Source organism: Harpia harpyja, chromosome 3, assembly GCF_026419915.1.
Source record: "Harpia harpyja isolate bHarHar1 chromosome 3, bHarHar1 primary haplotype, whole genome shotgun sequence".
Classification (NCBI taxonomy): domain Eukaryota; kingdom Metazoa; phylum Chordata; class Aves; order Accipitriformes; family Accipitridae; genus Harpia; species Harpia harpyja.
Window position 1 is genome coordinate 50,649,335 of NC_068942.1, and position 20,778 is coordinate 50,670,112.

The following is a 20,778-nucleotide window of genomic DNA, read 5'->3' on the forward strand; positions in this document are numbered from 1 at the left end:
ATGGGCTGGTGGTCAAACGCAAACAGAAAGACTAACAAGAGCTAGCCACACTGGAATCCATTTCTCATCCCTATTCCATGCTTTAGCAGGTGTCAGTCACGAACTTCCTTACAACACTCATTTTCTATACGACACAAGGTGGTTGCAAATTCAAAGCAGACTGTATGAAGTCAAACTGGAACTTCATTTGCACCTGTTACAGTGAAACTACTTGAGCCTCCCTGCCCTAGTTATTTATATTTTTACTACTGATTTTAAGAAAGAATAAGTTTGTCACAAATGTTTTTACTCATGTCATTCTAGCTTGCTAATTTTTATTTTCCAAAGGTTCTTCTGCTACTACTGCTGTATCTTTACAATTTGCTACACAAAAAAATATGTAATTCTGATTTAATCAGGAAACAGAAGAACTGTGGTAGAGCACTGAACAAAAGATCTAATCCTTGGAGCATCCTTTCCAAGTGAGTGTAAATAAACTGTAGTAAAATGAAAAGGCTTGTAATTCGGTATTTGGAATATTCTTCATAAACACCAATTTTCTGTAACATCCTTGCATATCTGATACCACCTCATGTATAATGCAGAAAATCTATTTCATTTTCATCTATTGACAGTGAATTTAATTTACTGTTGCGGCTCTTTACCCAGATTATGTTATTAATTCTGCAATCAGGCTCTTTTGAATGCTTTTATTTCTTCCAAGAGTTTTCACAATTCTACATTGATTTTTTTTTTTCCACCCTAACACCTTTCAAAATAAAGGATCATTTTTTCTAACTTTCTAAAGAAAAGTAAAAAAGAAAAAACCCTCAAAGACAACAAGCATCAGTTCATAAGCTGTATCTTTCAACAGGGAAAATCTACATGCATCACTAACATCTGACATTTAAGTATTAGAAACTACATTCATTAAGGAAATGTACAACAGGTGCATTAAAATTTCCATGTGAAAAATCATCATTGTAAATAGACCACAATCTCTCCATTAATAAAAAATTATCCATTTCTGCCTGACACTAAAGTTAGAGGACAGGAAAGCTAAATGCTCCAATGTTAGTGTTCTGTTTACATCCACACCAACTGCTTTCACTATTTTGTAGAATTCAGTCATCTTGTTGAACTAGATCAAATGCAAAGCAGCTCTTCTTTTTCCAACAGAAGTAAGTAAGAACTAGTCAACTCAATTCTAAATCAACAGTTATTCTTCAAAATAACAAAATCAAAACACTAGCAAAAGTGTTAGCTATGGTATTATTTCACATCAGTTTTTAAAAAGTCCTCTAGAACAAAGTTCAATTACAGAATGCTAATTTGTTCATCTTTAGGGAAAAAAAAAAGATTATTCAGTTGCAGAAGCTAAAATCTTGTATATCATTATGTAAGGCTCCCTCTTCAGAAATCTTATAAAGGAGAAATGCTAAATCAGGTATTTATTATTGTTATACACAAATATTAAAAACTTCTTTCTTGTGTATTAATGTAGTTGATGTAAAATACTAATTTCTTTATTCATCCAAATTATTTCACTTTCATAATACAGTTTTCTTCCACCATCATGATAAACATAATATAAAGAATATCTAAAGAGCAGCACTTGTCCTCTTTACTTCACTCCAGAGCCAGTGAACAAAGCAGTGAAGCAGAAAGAAGGTACATAATGGATTTAAAGTAAATGGCCCATTCTTTAAGAGGCCGCCTCTCGTTTTTACTCATTCTAGCTTAATTGTCATTACAATGTCTGGAAACTTCAAACGAACAATTATTTTTAAGCCAGCTGTCAGGTTGGTTCCTTAAAGCCAGATTTTTATTTTTTTAAAAAACTAAAAAACGAAGCAATCAAAATGTTAATGAAAAATACTCTTTTGCAGAAACATTTTAAACATCTTTAAACATATTTCAAGCAGTTAGTGCCCAGTCCATTCCATACACCAAGACAGACAGAACATTGATATTCACTGTTGCACTTTGCAACATACTTTTCTGAGAAATAATGCTTCCAACTGTGCTGGAAGCTTAGTCGTCAATACATGAAACACACCGACACGTACGTACATCCCTTGGGATTCAAAAATAAAGAATTGGCTAATTTTTGCACCTACCTGGGTAAAAATCTTTGGACTTAGACAGCTTGATGGTGGCCCCAGTCTCTTTCTGCAACTGAACAATTGTCTGTCCTCCCTTCCCAATTATAGATCCAGCAGCATAACTAGGTATGAGGACCTTTAGAAAATACTGGCCATCCTCTGAAAAATTGAGATATGCACGGTTAATATGGCTTACAAACTTTGATTTTTCCTCCCCAGACCCACAAATAAACAAAATGTTACATCTTTAAGCTCATCCAGTCAATTCATGCATCTACATCTAACCAGTTGCGTCATTCTACAAGACATGTTTAGACTATGCCTTTGACATTTTAAAATACGTTTGTTTATTCTGAGCAGATTAAAGAATCCACATAGATTCCTTAATTCCGTAAAAGAATAAAATCCGAATTATATTTCAAAGGTGAATTTTTTTTCCCAATGGTAAGCAGCACAGCACACAGAAATGATCGGACCCCTTTGAAAAAAATAAAGCCCTGCACAAAAACGTGCCTAGTGACAACTACAACCTTGCTTGAAAATACTGCAAAAGAAATGCCAAAACTAAAAACAAACGAATTGTAAATTCTGATGGGCTATTTGTTTGTCATTAGCAAACACATGAGAATAGCAATTAGCTATTGCCTGCATTCTTCTTAAGTGAGCAAAACGACTACTCTGCTACCAAATAACCCACCCAAAATGTGGGGTTTTATTCCAAGCATTTCAGTCACTGCCAAGAAAACAACTCAACATGGTGCGGATGGAATCACTTGCCTAAGTAATCCTGATGCATTCCTTTAGCACTTCTTAAGCGACAATGATCTCTTTTAAGCTCATTAATTAAAGGACATTAAGAAGAATTTTTCCCAATTGATCAAAAGCCTAAGTCACTTATTTTAAATACACTTAAGAGGTGACGAGATGGACAATGCCAGTCCTCTACCCACCACTAGCGTTAAAGCACACAATCGGAACAGGAAAAAAATCCACAGAATGAATGGAGGGGAAAAAGAAAAAAAGATTCCCGGTCTCATTCGGCAACTGCACAATTGTCCGTGCTCTCACCCCACTACTAAACCCAGCTACGCTGAAGTCTAAGGACCTTCCGTAACCGGCTCCGAGAAAGTGCGAGGCAATAAGGGTACGCTGCTTCCCCAGACTGAGGCTCTCCCCGGCAATTAAGGCAACGTCCCGTTGGCGTGCATATCAAGATTTTTACCAGGAAACCTGTTTCACAAAGTTGTTATTTTTCCCCCTAAGCGGAAGGGACGATCCCAGTCCACCCTACTTCTCCTACCCGAGACTACAAGCGTCTCAAGAAGTGCCCGTGTGTGACAGTCGTGCCCACCCGTATCAACATAGCTGGCTGAACCACGCACTACGTACAGTCAGAACGCTGCTCTCAATATTGGGCAAATAAATTCACCTCTGTCTCGGTGCATTGTTATGACGACTCCAGTGCAAACGGACAGCGGAGATGCTGGTCCCGTTATAACTCATCTCCTCCAGGAAGAGCAGGCTGTTAACTAGCGAGTCCCCGCAGCCGAGCGGCGACTCCCCCCGCCACCAGCCAGCCCTCGCCCCCAGCACGGCGAACGCACGCCGTGTATGCGCTGACAATAGAAGTGAGGCCAAGGAGGAGGAAAACGCACGGCAAGGCTGAAATTCAACTTGCGACCCAGAGGATGTGGAAGGAGGAAAGTGCGTTTGCCGTCTCCTTCCAGCTGCCATTTATTTTCGCCCATCGTTAAGCGGGCGAGGGAGATAGCTGGGCTGCGGAAGCCCCTTGTGCTCCCTCCTAGTCTCCGTAGGGTCACGGCTGTGCAGCCCAGCGTGGATATTAAATAAAAAGACTGGTAGATGCTGAAAACCGACGCCATTTTGATGAATGATAACATTAGAGAAATGGGAATGTTTGGGGGGGGGAAGGGGGGGAGGCAGGCAGGTAGGGAAGCGGAGAGGTGGGTGGGTTGGGCGGGGGGGAGGTGACAGAGGGTATACCCACCGCCCGTGTTGGTCCTCTTGGTGCTGCCGGCTTCAGGGGGGGCTTCGAGCGGTCTTTTCCGGGAGTCCGGCGGGTCCAGGTCTATGGGAACCCCGGTGTGGGTCCCGTTCTGCTGGATGGGAGCTGCCGCCATCATGTTTGCTGCTGCTCGGAGGAGAATTGTCTCTTCCCTTCTGTGGTGGGGGGGCAGGGAGGGAAGGGGGGAGGAGGAGGAGGAGGAAGGGGGAGGAGGAGGAGGGGAGGGGGCTCGTCCCGTTCTCTTGTCCTTTTCGAAAATGTAGAGCTAAGCTCGGGATTGTCGAGGATGCTGCGCGCCTTGTTTATCTGGCACCCGGGGGGAGGGAAGGGAAAGGAGGGAGGGAAGCGGGCAGGACTGGGCTGGAGGAGCAGCTGCAGTGCAGTGTCAGGAGGAGATGAGGAGAAGGGAGACAGGGGAACGAGGGGGGCGAGAGAGGGAAGAGAAAGGGGGAGAGGGGAGGAGGAGGAGGGGAAAGAGTGAAAAGAGTGAGACGGGAGGAGGAGAGGACAGAGTGAGTGGGAGAGGAGAGGAGGGAGTGAGTGGGAGAGGAGGGGAAGAGAACGAGTGAGACTGAGGCGGCGGGGAGGGAGGGAGGGAGGGGGAGAAGGAGGGAGGGAGCGAGCGAGCGGTGTAAATGGTGGGCGAGGGAGCGAGTGGGAGATGATTCACGCTGCCTCCGAGCCCCGGTCCGTCCCTGCCTGCCCTAGTGCCGCGCCTGGCGCTGCGGTTCGCCTGCCCGCCGCTCCCGGGCTCTCGTGCCCTCCCTCACTGACGGGCTCGCGTGCGCGGGGGTGCACAGGGGGATCTCTGCCGGTGCCGCGCTGCTCCGCTCTCGCCCCAGCACCACCGCGGGCCGCGCCGGCGGGCGGCTGGCTGGCTGGCTGGCCGGCCGGCCGCGGGCTGGGGCCGCCACCCTCGGCTACACCGCAGAAACCCAAAAGGCAGGAGAGGTTAGAGCCATGGGAGGGGGTGCACGTACGGGGACGGAGGGGGGGACGAGGGACGGGGGTACGGGGGGGGCGGCATAAAAGAGAAGGGCGGGGCTTCCTGCGAAGACAGGCGGGAGAGCCAGCCAATCGGAACAAAAGAGAGCGAGGTTGGGATTGAAGCGTATGGCCAATCACGGGCCGCGAGTGGAAGAGCCGTTGGGGGGGGCAGAGGGGGTGGTTTAACCTCTGCGGCGGCCGGCGGGGGGCGGGGGGCGACGGCGGCCGGCGACGACGACGACGACGACGGCGGCGACGACGACGACGACGACGACGACGACGGGGAGGGCGTGTGTGTAGGCCGGCTCCCGCCCCGGGAGGGTCCCCGCCGTGATGCGGCGTCACCTGGGTTACACAGTGCGCCTCATAGGCCGGCAGCTGCGTGGGAGGACGGCTGAGATCGCCCGAGGGGGCGGTGGGGTAGCGGGGACATGTCCTCGTTGAGGCTGGCTGCACCACCTCGGCGCGGCGCGGCGCGACCCGGCCGGTGTGGACGCGGCCCTTCCTCCCGGCCGCCGCGGGTGGCGGGCGGCGGGCAGCGCTGCCGCGCCGCGCCGGGAGCCTTGGACGCGCCGGGCTGCATCGCGCAGGCTTGTAGAAAAAAAAAAATAGTAAAGATATTATTTTTATACTGTGACAGCCGGGCTAGCTGGAGCTGTGTGACCCAGCGCGGCGTTTCTTACGTAAATATTTCGTAGAAAATTCAAAGAGGTTTCACAGCGACGAAGGCTATTTCTGCTGGCAAATCTCAGATTGTTCAGGCTGAAGCTTAAAACATTGTAAGGTGCAGGGCGGTGGGGGTGGGAGGGCTCGAGGGGATTGTTTACGTAGTATAAAAGCATTTTTACTCGACTCTTTGCTATTTAATTGGCTCATTGCCTTTGAAAAAATTTCTCAAACCAATGTAACCGTAATGGTAGTGGTCAGTACTAGAGCATCGATTCTGTACAAAATTTAGAAATGTGTGTTTATTGCTTTAGACCATGCTCTGTGCTAAATTCGTATTGATATGTATGTGTGGGGAATGGCTGCTGACTTGATTCCTCTCACTATGCAAGCTTAAAACCTGGCTGTTTGTGGATGAAATCCAATTTCCTTTCTAATCTCCCTGGGAGACTCGGCCTTAGTTTTAGTAATCACTTACCATTAACACTGCCCCAAACAATTTTTAGTACTTAAAATTCAAATTTCATGTATAATGTATAATACAGCACATCACCTCTACTTATAAACCGGATGCGTAATGCATTATAAGATATTAAAACGCGGACACTTTAACATCTGAACAGGCTCCTGCCCGAAAGCATTCACAATTTAAGAACTTGATCCAGCACTGTACATAGGAAACTTTCAATGACTTCTATGGGAATTGTGTCCCAGGAATGCAATATCTAGCCTCCTCACAGGCAGATGAAATAGATGCGGCAGATTCAGTAACAAATTGATAGCATATATGGTCAGAAAAACGATTGTATAAAAATGGAACTTTCTTACTCATCATATACCCCTTGTATCTAAGATACTCTGACTCATAATTGCTTAGTTTACTGACTGAAATAAAATTTTAGGCTTCTGTTACCTTGGCAGTTGCTGACACAATTATGGTACAGCAATCTGGGGACTGGTTCTAGCTCTTCCTTTTTTTTTTTTTAACTAAGTTCCAGTTGAAGAATTTTAATTAGTATTTGAGCCAGAAAGAGCACAGCATGACATGAAAATCTCAGGTCCAGTTCGTAGGGTCATCAGTCCTAAGAGGCCTCTTTTTATTTGTAAACTAAGCAAATGACTTACTTATAGAAAATTTTGAAGACAAAAATAAAAAACCCACAATGTTTGAATGAAGCCATCTTGAGTCAATTTCCGCAGTGGAACTGGATAAATTATAACACTGCTCCCTTTATCTCACTGAATACGTCCCATTCATCTGTAGTAACATTGAATCAAACAATTCTCTTGTTTTAAGACCACATCTGTTTTACTGTGCCCCCTGCACCAATTTTAATTATGTGGCAGATCTGATTGGATTCAGCACCTGCAAGTCTTCCCTTTGGGAGCTCCAATTAGCTTATAAAACATTTACTTGATTGCATTCTTTAAACAAAAGTATTGTTTCATCCTAACAACAGGAATATTAAAGTATAGAATAAAAAAGGGTTTTAACGTGCTAAGCGGCGTGTATGTTGTTTGTGTATCTATCTTCCATAAGCTTAGAGGAAAAAGTGGTAATCCTGAAACCTAATTTTCCTCAGACTCAGCAGATGTCTGTCCTGCGTTAGTCTGTTTCTTTACCAACAGCTGTTTCACAAGTGCCTCCCCTTGTCTCCACAGAATGCTTTTTGTTTAATAATTTCCCGATATGTTATCTCCCGGTCCCACTAAGACAAGCTTTTTCGGCTTTTCTGGTACCTACAAGTAGGTTTTTTATAGTTTAATAGACAGGTTTGTCTTTGAAGAATTTAGCTACAGCTATATAGGAAGCATCTCAGCTAGTTTCTTAGTAGCAGTTCTACTTAACTAAGAATATAGCTGCATATAATAAACATTTCAACAAATATTGATTTAATATTAATACAAATATTAAGTATTACAGGTATGCTTCACAATATGCTTATTTCTCCTTATTTCACTGCTTGGAGCGGTGATAATTGAGGGCTGGGGGGCATATCGCATAAAGTGCAGCCCTCTAGTGGCTGAGGTCACAGGGAGTTTAAAGCAAGCTGTGTTTTTGTCCTGGGTGGGGGACAATGAAATAGCTTTTAGCAAAATGCAAGCAACTGCCCTGCGGTGTATCAGCCACCTGCATTGTTCATGGTCTGAAGCACAAGGGAAAATAGTTGTGGAGGCCTGTAGTACAGCCTTGCTCCCACTTTGTCGTGATTTCTATGGAGAAAGGACCAGTGGAAAAATAAAAAAGTCTGTATCGGCAGTGTTTTCCTCTTTTTCCAAATCTGTAATCTGTTGCTCAGCTTTTCTTTTTCAGCCAGCCCTAGCCTGGCATATCTAACCAGAGGTTGTTCAAGCTGTTGTGGGGTCTTGAATCCTTTTCTGTTTCTTTCAGTCATGTCCTACCAGCTGATGTATTCTATAACTTCAGTAAGAGTTAGTTCAGTGATGGCAAGGAATACAAATTCAGTTTGCCAGCCTTATTTCTAAAAACGCTCTTGGCTGGTGGAAGTGTGGATGGTAGCATTCAAACTAATCTCTCCCACAGACATGAGAGCTGTGCTTAGAAATGAAAGAGATTAGGAAAAGACATAAACGAAAGCAATTAAGCATATATTTTAACAAATAGAAATATGCAGAATAACTGAGGTAAAGTTCTAGTAAACATCACCTAATCTGAAAAAGTTCACTTTGTGGAACAAGACTCAACCTCCTGTTTCTTATAGAATCATAGAATTGTTTAGGTTGGAAAAGACCTTTAAGATCATCGAGTCCAACCATCAACCCAACACCACCGTGCCCACTAAACCATGTCCTGAAGTGCCTTGTCTTGTAGAGCTGATGGATATTTCTCTTCTGGCTAACAGAATGAAGAGTTGGTTTTTCCCCTTATGGGAAATATGACAGAGCCCAATAATCATTAGATGAAAACCGATACCTCTGAAACACCCTGGCTAGGTAAAAGAAAACAGATATGGTCTTTGTCCAAAATGATGCCGCTACTATTGGCAGTTTTTCATTACTGAACAATTGCTGTGATTCCTGGTAAACTTTGGCTCCAGTAAAATTACAGTTAGTGATGAACTCAGAAGTCTCTTTCAAATGTTTAACTTCTGCCTTCTATTCATGAAAATTTTTTCCTCCAATAATCTATCAGTTAAAATATTATTCATTAAATTATTCAATTGTTGCTAGTTTAAATACTGCAGAAGTTATTCACCAGTAACAAAATTTTGAGTTTCAGTGGAAATTCTCCAATATTGTAGCAATATTAAACTTAAGAAAATCAAACCTAGGGTTTGGAAAAAAAAGGTAAACACGTATTAGACAGAAAGTGACCCAATGATCTGTTTTCCCATATTTATATTCCTTTTATTATCTGCACCTGTATTATATGCATTGCCAAACTAAAAGCCAAGTGTTTATAGTTGCATTCTTCACAGAAAAGAGCATGGACAACTGCTAAACCCTTTCGTATTGTAGACCATTACTGTGTAGTAGCTTTCTTTTTCCAGTAAACTGAGGATGGTAACTTAAAATCAGTAATAATTTGACCATACTATCTATCATAACATGGAATATATTGGCCAAAACTCTCTTTCTACTGGTGGAAGGAGAGACGGTGTGTAGGAAATCTATGTCCATTTCTGCTGTCTCGGCAGAGGGACCACCTGCCGCCTCCTATTCCCACAATATTCATCAAAATTTGCAAAGGCTTTTTTGGACTTTCCTTCAGGAATACAGAACTGAATTGTTCCCAGTTCTTCATTCCTGAATCTGTAAATCAGATTTATAAGCTGTTCTTGTGTTCTTTATATCTTGAGGTTACCTGAGGACCTATCCAGATCTCAGGGTAAAAAACAAGGTAGCCTCAGGACAAGATGATTTTTGATCCCTACCAAGGAATTGACCACGTGGATCAAGATCCATGAAACTCCAGTGGCTGGACACTTACTCCAAAAAGGCATCTCCATGTGATCTTTCTGTACAGTAATTTAAAGACCTTTTATTTCTGAGAATGAAAGAAGTTGAAGACTTGATGTCAATTGCCTTCCAATAATAGTAGTAGTTTCTGGGCTTTTGGGAGAGTTTGGGGTTTTTGTGGTTTTTTTTTTTTTTTAATAAGAAAATAGATAATTCAGGGATTAAAACTAGTACAAAGTAGGAGTAATTCCAGTGTAACGAAAGAATGATGTAACATAGTATGTGAGAAATAGCAGGATCGCTTTGTGTAGCTTATGTCAGTTTACGGTGTTACTGATTGTGTACCTCTTAGCACTGTCTTACAAAAGAACATTGGTGAAGCATCTCTTCTACAAACTGAATTCAGCCAGCTATCACTCCAGATGCTTCAGGGTGTATTCCTCTAACAGTATGGTGAACAGGGTATTTTTCAAGGAATCAGCATACCTGTTTCCAATCTCTGTTACTATAATTGCTCTAGCAGTATCACTATTTTATATCTCATTTTACCCACCCACCACCAACTGTCTCATTTGTTTGAAATTTTGGCACTTTGGGATATATGAAATATGAAAAAAGAGACATTAACAGCAAAAATAGTTTCTTTGATTCTGTTGTCAAGCCTGGTCCCCTTCCTGTGAACTGAAAGACCTGGAACAATTCAGCACCCCCTAAGTGGTCATAAGGACATCTCTGCTAGAGCTCAGTCATGCTCTCAAAGAGTCTAATACAGTCTTGGTTGTTCTCATTAATTAAAACTAGTAAAAACAGGTCATCTTTTTAAATGTAGTCTTACCATATAGGACCTTATTCGGGATTTTTGAAGCCTGGAAGTTTGCTATAGTTCAGCTGACAAATGAGAGTTATTTTAGTGGAGAAGATCAGAAATCTTGCTGGAAAAGGAATAGAAAGGGGGCAAGTAAACATGTTGCACAGGGGACAAAGGAAAAACAAGAATGAGACAATAAAGGCAAAGGTACTGATTTTTCTGTGGTAACCATGATTTATATTAAATTATGTAGCAAAATTTGAGTTGCTCTGATCATTTTGCTCACTACCAAAATGTATACCACTCGAGATCATGAAAGACAAATACATCCTACTACAATTACACTAGTAAACTCTCCTACTGTTAACAACCAACAAAACCCACTTTTTTCCAGTATAATTTGTAATCCATTTTCCAAATAATGAGCTATTCCACCAAAATTCATTTTTACAAGTATAATACTATTATAACGGTAGGATTTTTGCCAACAGAAAGTCATAAATAGAAAGTCAGAAAGGTAATAAAAGTCATATCTCTAATATTATTGCAATAGTAATATTTCCTAGTAGAGATCTAGAGATCTTTAAAAATACTTTTTAAAGGCTTACGATATAAAAATGCATATGCCAGTAGATTACAAATTAATTTTCAGCACAGCGAGATTTTAGGCAATAGTTACCACCTTTAAGAGTATGAAGTTATACTGGGAACTTCAACTGCTTATTCCCTAGAGTTTAGCAAATGCCTTGTAGTTTGTTCTTGAAGAAATTATTTTACTTCCCCAACAAAAATGAATGATTCAGTGCTTTATATTTCTACCCACTTGAAATCAATTACTACAAAATACCCCTGAACTGGAAAGTCTCCTGGTGGGGGAGGGTAAACATATAAAACTTATTGCCAGGATAAATTGGCCAGAATGATTTGGCACATATCCTCAGAGTCTGCCATGAAAACATGTATCTGTGTGGCAGCTGCACACAAAGGCTATCTGGCCCCAGAAAAAGCATAGGGATTAGACATAATGCTGCCTGTTTGAGACAAAGGGTATTCCTTAGTGCAGTGAGGTTAAAACAGACAGCTCATCAGTAGTACAAGTCTATCTAAATTATTTAGTTACCATTTTGAGTCAGAAGGAAGTGGTGGCAGATTATTAATTAGTTTAGGGGTTTATTCATCTTGTTATTTTGTTTCAGTGAAAGCAGTATTGGAAACATGAAAAGGTACCAAAATATGAGACCATTTTTACTTTAATCACTTATAAGATATAGAATCACTTTCTTATTTTAATGCTAGTTGCAAAATATAACTGATTTTGATTTACATTTCACTAAGACTTATATCATGAAGTTGCTATGTAAGTTTGTAAGTGGGTGCATGACTTTAAATTCAACCAAAGTGAATGGAACAACTCATATGCTCAAAATAAAGCATATGTTTACCTACCTTGCTGGATAAATGCTTCACTTGTTTTCACTTGAATGGAAGAGAGCCACATTGCTTCAATTTTGCAGATTTAGGCCACCAATTCTCATCCAAGCACACAGTAAGTCAATGGGTATCTTTCTACTGCAGCTCTGATCACCTTTCTGAATATGTGGAGTTTAAAACATTTTTTTCACAGAAGTTACGAATTGCTTTAAATGTTTCACATACATATATTATGTTTAGAAACTTTTTTTTTTTTTTTTAAACCCTCCAGGTAGAAGATAGAAGTCCATGGACCTACTGGATGAAAACAGTTCTATTGACTTCAAGGGGGTTTAAGTCATTCAATACAAAATACTTAAGGGAAAAAATAGTGGAGAGAGGAAGGAAACTATATAGAAGATATTAACATAAACCGCAAAGCATTCATGCAATAAGAGAGGTTCTCTTCATATTCTAGTGATGAGGAATTTGAATGAATTTTGCATAGAAATATTTAGAGATATTTAATAGGAATATATGTAAATAGTATTTAGGAATATATAATTTATTGTTTCTAATAAATTATATATAAACAAAATAACAGCTGGTATATAATTTAAAATTTGGCAGTTACAAAAGTGAAAACTGCAGACATACTTTCCAATAATTAAAAATCACAAGTTAAGATGAAAATCTTTACATAGCCATTGTTTATGTTGATAATAAACAGACATAAATATGATGTTATAGAAAGTTACAAGTTATATATATAAAAAAAGCCTGATTATGTTTCCTGTAAATTTTCTGTGGAGTATTTGTAATATTTTCTCCAAGTAGGAAAATTCCTGTTTCAAAACTTCTAAATATTTGTATTCTTGTTGTTGTTCTTATTTTCATTTAGAAGTTTAAGCTGTTTGCTCTAGAATAGAAAAATTCATATGTTGAAACAGTAAAAATAAAATTACTGCAGAACTGAGTCATTGCAAGTGAGATGAATGCCCGTAAAAAAAAATACAAATCACAAAAAACAGAAACAGGAACATTGTGCATATTAGCAACAATGCTTACAGATTCATCATGGCTCACAACAAAGGTATTTATAAGTGGACCTCCTGCCTCTGTCGCATGCTGTCATTGCTTTGGATTGACTGCTGTTAGATCCCTGTAATCCTGAGCCCCGGGATCTTGTCCTACATGTTTACCCCACTTGGTATGCCTGTTAGTAAGTATTTAAAATGGAAATTAACTCTAATCTTTGTATGTGTTTGTAACAAAGGGTTTAATCCCTTAAACCCCATATTTAAAATGTTGGGTTTTTTTTTAAATGAAGTTTATAAAAAACTCTGTTCAGCCTGATAGCTTATATTTGCCATTTTAGCCAGTTAAGTTTGGTTAATGCCTGGCATTTCTTAACCCAATAGTATGTCATGGTGATGATATTATGGAGCACGTTCATGGATTAGGAGAAGCATAGGGCAACAACAGCCACTGGGCTAAAACCAGCATGTTTATAATAGAAAGCTTTGGCAACTTTCTTACCTGTAAGGCACTTGAAATATAGAAAGTAGAAGAAAATTTCATATTTTAGAAGACTGATGTGATGGATACAGATATAGAAGTAACATATGACTGCCACTCACTTGCTAGGTTATGCTGTTATGTAGATATTATGTAGAAATTAAAAAACAGATATCATCAAATTAAGAAAAAGTTCATTAAAACTATCACACCCCATCCCACCTGAAAGCTCATTGTTGCCAACAGATGAAAAATAATGTACTGAAGCTAAAATTCCATCTCTTCCATCTTTGCCTCTTCCATCTTTGTTTATATCAAATGATCTCTGAAATAAACCACATTAGGGAGCTCTACCTAAGCAAAGACAACGAGAACTTTCTCCACTGGTGAAAGAGAGAGCGTATGGAGACTGACTATTTTAGCTAATAAAATGCCTAAAGCTTGATGGAGAAAATGCTTCCTGGATAATACACTACAAAATAGAATTAGAATATATTCACCTCATCTAGATTTAATGAGTTGGACAGCATTTATTTTCTCCAAATAATGAGACATATTCAGTTCTGTTGAAATTCAATAGCCATAGAAACAAAGTTCCCATAAATTGGGTAAAGCAAATACAAAGATATAGCACAACATGATTTATTTTTTTGCTGACATGATTATAAAGAAGAGAAAATCCTTAACATATACGTATGTATTGAAAGAATAATAAATACTCAGACCGACTTTGACACTTGTCATCAAGGCAGTGTAATATTACTTCATTTTTTCCATTCTATGCATTGAAATATGTATTACTCAAAAATCTATTTCCAGAGATTTCCCTATACACTGATGTAGGCCTATAGATAAAGCTAATTACAAACAACCTATTCAGCTCTAATCCCTGGAGCTGAAAAGTTGCAAGAGTTAATTGTAAAATACACTGAATTAGTATAACTACTGCAAAAAGTAGTGTAAAACAGTGGCAATATAAAATTGTTTCTTACTTCATTTGAAGGTGGTAAAAAAGTCACCTATTTAGTTAAGAGTTCTAATCCTCACTCTTATAAGAAATGTCATATTGCAGTTCCTTGTACCCAGTACAAATCTTGTGGCATGTAGGATCTTTGTGAAAATCACCGCTATTTTCATATTATGATTGTTATTAATAAATATTTATACAACATTAACTCAGATTGGCTTTTCCTCTACAAAGGATGCTGAGGCGTAAGGTAGTGATGAATTAACTATCAAGAAAATTGCAGATGTAGCTAATGGAGTCAGTTAAGTCTTATTTCTTTCAAGAGTGACAAGCTCTCATGGGAGGTTTACAGAAATAGAATCATAGAATCATAGACTATCTTGAGTTGGAAGGGACCCATAAGGATCACTGAATACAACTCCCTGCTCCCCACGGGACTACCTAAAACTAAACCATATGACTCAGAGTGTTGTCCAGATGCTCCTTGAACTCTGACAGGCTTGGTGCCATGACCACTTCCCCGGGGAGCCTCTTCTGGTGACTGACCACCTTCTCAGTGAAGAACCTTTTCCTAACGTCCAATCTCAACTTCCCCTGACACAGCTTCATTCTATTTCCTCGTGTCCTATCACTGGTCACCAGAAAGAGGAGATCAGCACCTCCCCCTGGGCTGCTCCTCTTGAGGAGGTTGTAGACTGCGATGAGGTCACCCTCAGCCTTCTCTTCTCCAAGCTGAACAAACCAAGTGACCTCAGCCGCTCCTCCTAAGTCTTGCCTTTCACCATCTTGGTTGCCCTCCTCTGGACACTCTTTAATAGTTTGTTTGATGTCCTTCTTATATTGAGGATAATATAAATGTGAAATCACTAGAGCTAATTTGTATAGTGGTGTGATACCATAAGGATGTTTTTTTCTCAGGATCCTAATGGAACAGCTAACTCAATCTTGTTAGAACCTTATTCCTGGCATAATTTCATTGACTTCAGTAGGCTGTGGTTAAGGAAATGGATCTTCCAGTTATGGAAATGTGTTTTAAATTTATAAAACTTCAATTTTAGTTTAGTAAAAGTAGTTTCAATACATTCCAGTCTACTTTATTGATTTCAGGATGATTTACTCCTGGAACCAAAGGTGATGTGATGAATATGCCAGCCAACCCCGTCTATCAGTAACAAAACCAATTTTAATATCTGTCATCCAATGTGCCAGCTTGTTTTCCAAGTTCAGATTGGAAAATTAAGAATTCATTACGCATAAGAAAAAGTACACAAAAGATGATGATTTTTTATTAGAACATTATAGTTCTACTCTAACATCATGCACAATCAGTAAAGCTAAACTTTTAAAGCAAAATATGCAAGAGTTAAAATTCTTAAAGCAAAAATATCTTGGCTTAGTTGCACATATTTTTCATTTTAAAGTAAATATGTTAACAGAAATGGGACTATAATAAGCTGTACTTTTAAAGTTTAGCTAAGTGTACATGGGTGGTGATAGAATTGTATTTCCAACCTACTTTACTATTTAGTCTAAACTTCCGCCTGCCCCCAGTTATTTTATTGTGCTTTTTGAAGAATTTACCATTTTATGAAGGTGAAACATGTGGTAGGACTTTTAACAATTTAAGAAAACACACATAAAATGATGGTGCTAGAAAATGAATATGTTAAAGCTCTATTCAATTGTTAGTATCTAACTATACTAGTGATAATGTAGGCTGTAATCACATGTAGTCCAAATTCAGATACTATTCTGTATCAGAGTCTGAAAGATTTTGTTCATTTATACAAATATTCATTCACATGAGTAGTCTTTATTCATATACATGATCGTATTCAACACAATTTTCTGCAAACAATCAAAACACTGAAATGCTGCGAAAAGAGTATCTTCTGTTTTCTTGTGCTTTTCCACAATTTTCTGTACAGGAGAAAGTTCCAAATAAACTCTATTCAAAACTGAGTATTATGTAGAGCAATAAATGTCTGCAAAACATTTTGGTGTCTGTGTTCCTATTTCTACAACATACATTATTGTTAATCATGATAATCTGAAACTTCATTGTTCTTGAAATATTGGTTTCTTGAGCAGATTTCTTATACTTAGATGAATATAACTTTGCTAACATTTAAAAAATATATTGATAACTCAAACTTTTGTATATGTCAAGTCTGACTGAAAATATTATGTTAATTATCTTTTGGACTGCATGGGTACATTATTCATTATTACATCGTCATACTGTGGAGGAACTGGGTTGCACTACCATCTCCATTACTTAAAAATGGTTGAAAGCCATTTCTCTCTTCATTACAATTGTCACATTAGTGAAAGAAAACAGTCAGCTTTCCAGGAACATTTTATTTATTTAGAGCCTCTAAGATTTCCCAGGAGAATATGTCATACAATCAAACAAAAATACTTGGTGTGATAGATTCTGCAACATTGCATTACATTCTGTGGAAAGACATTTATGAAAAAATGAACTATGCCCATGTTATACAGTGTCATCTAGATATCTTAATAAAACATATGATGACAGCAGGCATTGGTCATGGAAGTTTGAACTGTATTTTACTGTGATTACTTTCACTATTCAATTTGATGAAATGAACATTCTGTGTAAATCTGAGAACAAAGTTGAAAATTGTAATTATTTTATGAAATTAAAGAAACATTTCACCTTTATATGGTGAATTGCAAAGTTATATTAAAAATCTTTAAGATTTGAGTTGCATTTAAATGTTCAAAACCTTTAAAATAAAAGAAAAATAGATCATCTATTAAAATACGAGTATGTATATGTATGTACATATATATGTTTATACCTGTGTACACACAAATAAAACATGCACATGAAAGATGTTGTATTGGCTTTGTGTGGCAAGGTTTTGGTAGCAGGGGGGGTTACAGGGGTGGCTTCTGTAAGAAGCTGCTGGAAGCTTCCCCTGTGTTCGAGAGAGCCTATATCAGCCGGCTATAAGACGGACCCACTGCCGGCCAAGACCGAGCCCATCAGCGATAGTGGTAACGCCTCTGTGATAACATTTTTAAGAAGGAAAAAAAGTTGGGACAGAGGTATTTGGCAGCCGGAGAGAGGAGTGAGAACATGTAAGAGAAACAACCCTGCGGACACCAAGGTCAGTGAAGAAGGAGGGGGAGGAGATGCTCCAGGCGCCGGAGCAGAGATTCCCCTGCAGCCCGTGGTGAAGACCATGGTGAGGCAGGCTGTCGCCCTGCAGTCCATGGAGGTCCACGGTGGAGCAGATATCCACCTGCAGCCCATGGAGGACGCCATGCTGGAGCAGGTGGGTTCCTGAAGGATGCTGTGACCCCATGGGAAGCCCACGCTGGAGCAGGGTCCTGGCAGGACCTGCGGACCCGTGGAGAGAGGAGCCCACGGAGCAGGTTTTCTGGCAGGACTTGTGACCCTGTGGGGGACCCACGCTGGAGCAGTCTGTGCCTGAAGGACTGCACACCGTGGAAAGGACCCATGCTGGAGCAGTTCGTGAAGAACTGCAGCCCGTGGGAAGGACCCACGTTGGAGAAGTTCGTGGAGGACTGTCTCCCGTGGGAGGGACCCCACGCTGGAGCAGGGGAAGAGTGTGATGAGTCCTCCCCCTGAGGAGGATGAAGTGGCAGAAAATAACGTGTGATGAACTGACCGTAAACCCCATCCCCGTCCCCCTGTGCCGCTGGGGGGTTGGTAGAGAATCCAGGAGTGAAGCTGTGCCCGGGAAGAAGGGAGGGGTGGAGGGAAGGTGTTCTGAGATTTGGTTTTATTTCTCATTACCCTACTCTGGTTGATTTGTAATAAATCAAGTTAATTTTCCCCAAACTGAGTCTGTTTTGCCCGTGACGGTAATTGGTGAGAGATCTCTCCTGTCCTTATCTCGACCCACAAGCTTTTTGTTATATTTTCTCTCCCCTGTCCAGCTGAGAAGGAGGGGGAGTGATAGAACAGCTCTGGTGGGCACCTGGTGTCCAGCCAGGGTTAACCCATCACAGATGTACACATATCATACATTGTGTGTGTATGTATATATGTATATATATGTTTATGCATGTATTCATACATAAAATCATACAGCAATTTTGAGCCCTCTAGTGGTAAGAAATTTCTCAGTTAAGAAACCATTCATCTAATCGTAAGTATATCCACTTAAAAGACAAGTGAACACTATTATGCTTTCACGTAGGTTCAGGGTGGCTCCCTGCAGTTGGTGTGGGTCTGTAGATACAAATGTTAATAACAACACAGATCTACAAATTAATTTATTGTTTCCAGCATGGTAACTTTTCTGCCTTTTCTCTGTTGAAAATACATCTCTTTGGTATTCTTTTGACACCTTGATGATAATTTGTGATATTTCTTTAAAAAATAACAATCCCCTGACATGAATACTGTCAAATAAACACAAAATGTTTTCAAACACAGCATCCTCATTCTCAACCTCATGTTATATACTTCTACAAGTAAGTAGTACAGGGGGAGGAGAAGAAAAATCCGTATTTCAAATTGGGAAAGAATTCATCACATATAACTTCAGCCACCTAAAAGCTAGATTTCTAGGTGAAGCTCGTTGTTTGCACTGACCCTGCTGTCACTGGAGGTAAATAGGACTGAATGAGTTGCCTTCTAGAGGTGCTTGGGAGAGAGCTGTAAGATAGGTGAAATCTGTATGGATGCAAGTTTGTCTCCATTTCTCAAGGAGACCTAGCTAACTAACTTAGAATCAATGTTTTCCTTTTAGAAAGCTGAAAAAATAAATTATATAAATAGCCTAGATCTGAACAAGATTAAATAACACAATAATAAATACTATTATTTATAGCAGTATTGACAACATGTAATGCATATTAGAAGATAAAAATATAATATAATAATACTGCATATGTGTATTATAGCAGATATCCACCTGCAGCCCATGGAGGACCCCACGCTGGAGCAGGTGGGTGCCCGAAGGAGGCTGTGACCCCATGGGAAGCCTGCACTGGAGCAGGGTCCTGGCAGGACCTGCGGACCCGTGGAGAGAGGAGCCCACGGAGCAAGTTTTCTGGCAGGAGTTGTGATCCTGTGGGGGACCCACGCTGGAGCAGTGTGCTCCTGAAGGACTGCACGCCGTGGCAGGGACCCATGCTGCAGCAGTTCATGAAGAACTGCAGCCCGTGGGAAGGACCCACATTGGAGAAGTTTGGGAAGGACTGTCTCCCGTGGGAGGGACCCCACGCTGGAGCAGGGGAAGAGTGTAATGAGTCCTGCCCCTGAAGAGGATGAAATGGCAGAGATAACGTGTGATGAACTGACCGTAAACCCCATTCCCCATCCCCCTGCGCTGCTGGGGGGGGGTAGGTAGAGAATCCGGGAGTGAAGTTGTGCCCGGGAAGAAGGGAGGGGTGGAGGGAAGGTGTTTTGAGATTTGGTTTTATTTCATATTACCCTACTCTGGTTGATTGGCAATAAATTGAGTTAATGTTCCCAAGTTGAGTCTGTTTTGCCCGTGACAGTAATTGGCTGAGTGATCTCTCCCTGTCCTTATCTCGACCCACGAGACCTTTGTTATATTTTCTCTCCCCTGTCCAGCCTGGGGGGGGCGGGGAGTGATAGAATGGCTTTGGTGGGCACCTGGCGTCCAGCCAGGGTTAACCTACCACAAGAACATATTAACAAATAACATAAATCTTAGGCAGGTTAGTTTAATACATGGGGAAAACATTCTATGAGATTACTACTATTTTGGGGAAATGCCAGAGTAACATTCGGAAGTGTTTTGTCTGGTACAGGATGAATTTGATGGGCTCCAGAGACCACACTTGCCTTAATTTTCCTCCTGGACTCAGTTTAAACATTTGGTCTGGATGACCATCCATGCCTCACACTTAAGAATCCTGCGGCTGACCTATATCTTCAACGATTAACACTTTAGTCAGAACCTTGTCCCTGCAGGAGCAAGGGAGCACAACTATCCAGAGTGGTAAGATTTCTAAGCTCCTTTTACAGGGCAATCTCACTGGGAGGACCTTAACTATGGTATTCATTCTCTCTGTCCACAGTCCTATAATCATGGAACTTGTTGCCTCTGAAGAATAGTAACAGTTTAATTGACCAGTTTTTTTAATAGGGATAAGTATCACCATTTCTGGAATTATTTCATTAAAAACATAGTATAGTGATTTATTAATGTAATTGGTTATGTGCCAAGAGCTTAGGACAGGAAAATTATGTAAGTCATAAGCAATTATTTCTCGTTTTCAATAATACAGCAACAATTTTGCTTCCAGTGTATTAGAGAAATTTAAATACATTGTTATTCAATTGGCTGTTTGCTTATTTTTAAGATCTATCAAAATTCCATATATACATGATACAGAAATATAATCCTAAAAGGAA

General features: G+C 40.3%; 2 protein-coding genes across 7 annotated transcripts in view; one reads left to right on the forward strand and one right to left on the reverse strand.

Annotated features, from left to right (window-relative positions):
• NOVA1 (NOVA alternative splicing regulator 1) overlaps positions 1-4,672 on the reverse strand; it is a 156,866-nt gene extending 152,194 nt beyond the window's left edge. For 2 of the 5 annotated variants that reach the window (XM_052782520.1, XM_052782518.1), the window contains exon 1: positions 2,100-2,211. Coding sequence is in view for 2 of the 5 variants with exons in the window: in XM_052782517.1 (XP_052638477.1) it covers positions 2,100-2,243; positions 4,093-4,228 (280 nt within the window). In the remaining 3 variants the exon portion in view is untranslated. Of the gene's footprint in view, positions 1-2,099; positions 2,244-4,092 lie in introns of those variants that run through there. The other 3 variants (XM_052782517.1, XM_052782516.1, XM_052782519.1) reach the window with 3 other exon arrangements.
• A 99-nt stretch (positions 4,673-4,771) lies between these two features.
• Positions 4,772-19,876, forward strand: LOC128139721 (uncharacterized). Of its 2 annotated transcripts, none has more exons than XM_052782521.1 (2): positions 4,772-5,061; positions 19,296-19,876. In XM_052782521.1, the coding sequence occupies exons 1-2, from the start codon at positions 4,772-4,774 to the stop codon at positions 19,654-19,656; spliced, it is 651 nt and encodes a 216-aa protein (XP_052638481.1). In that variant the 3' UTR covers positions 19,657-19,876. The 2 variants fall into 2 exon arrangements, with proteins under 2 accessions (XP_052638481.1, XP_052638482.1); XM_052782522.1 differs by having other exon boundaries at positions 19,299-19,876.
• The last annotated feature ends 902 nt before the right edge of the window (positions 19,877-20,778 follow it).

Coding starts and splice junctions, on each gene's coding strand:
- LOC128139721 (XM_052782521.1), top strand. CDS start 4,772: ATGATTCACGCTGCCTCCGAGCCCCGGTCCGTCCCTGCCTGCCCTAGT. Junction 5,062..19,295: donor AAACCCAAAAGGCAGGAGAG/GTTAGAGCCATG, acceptor TGTGTATTATAG/CAGATATCCACCTGCAGCCC.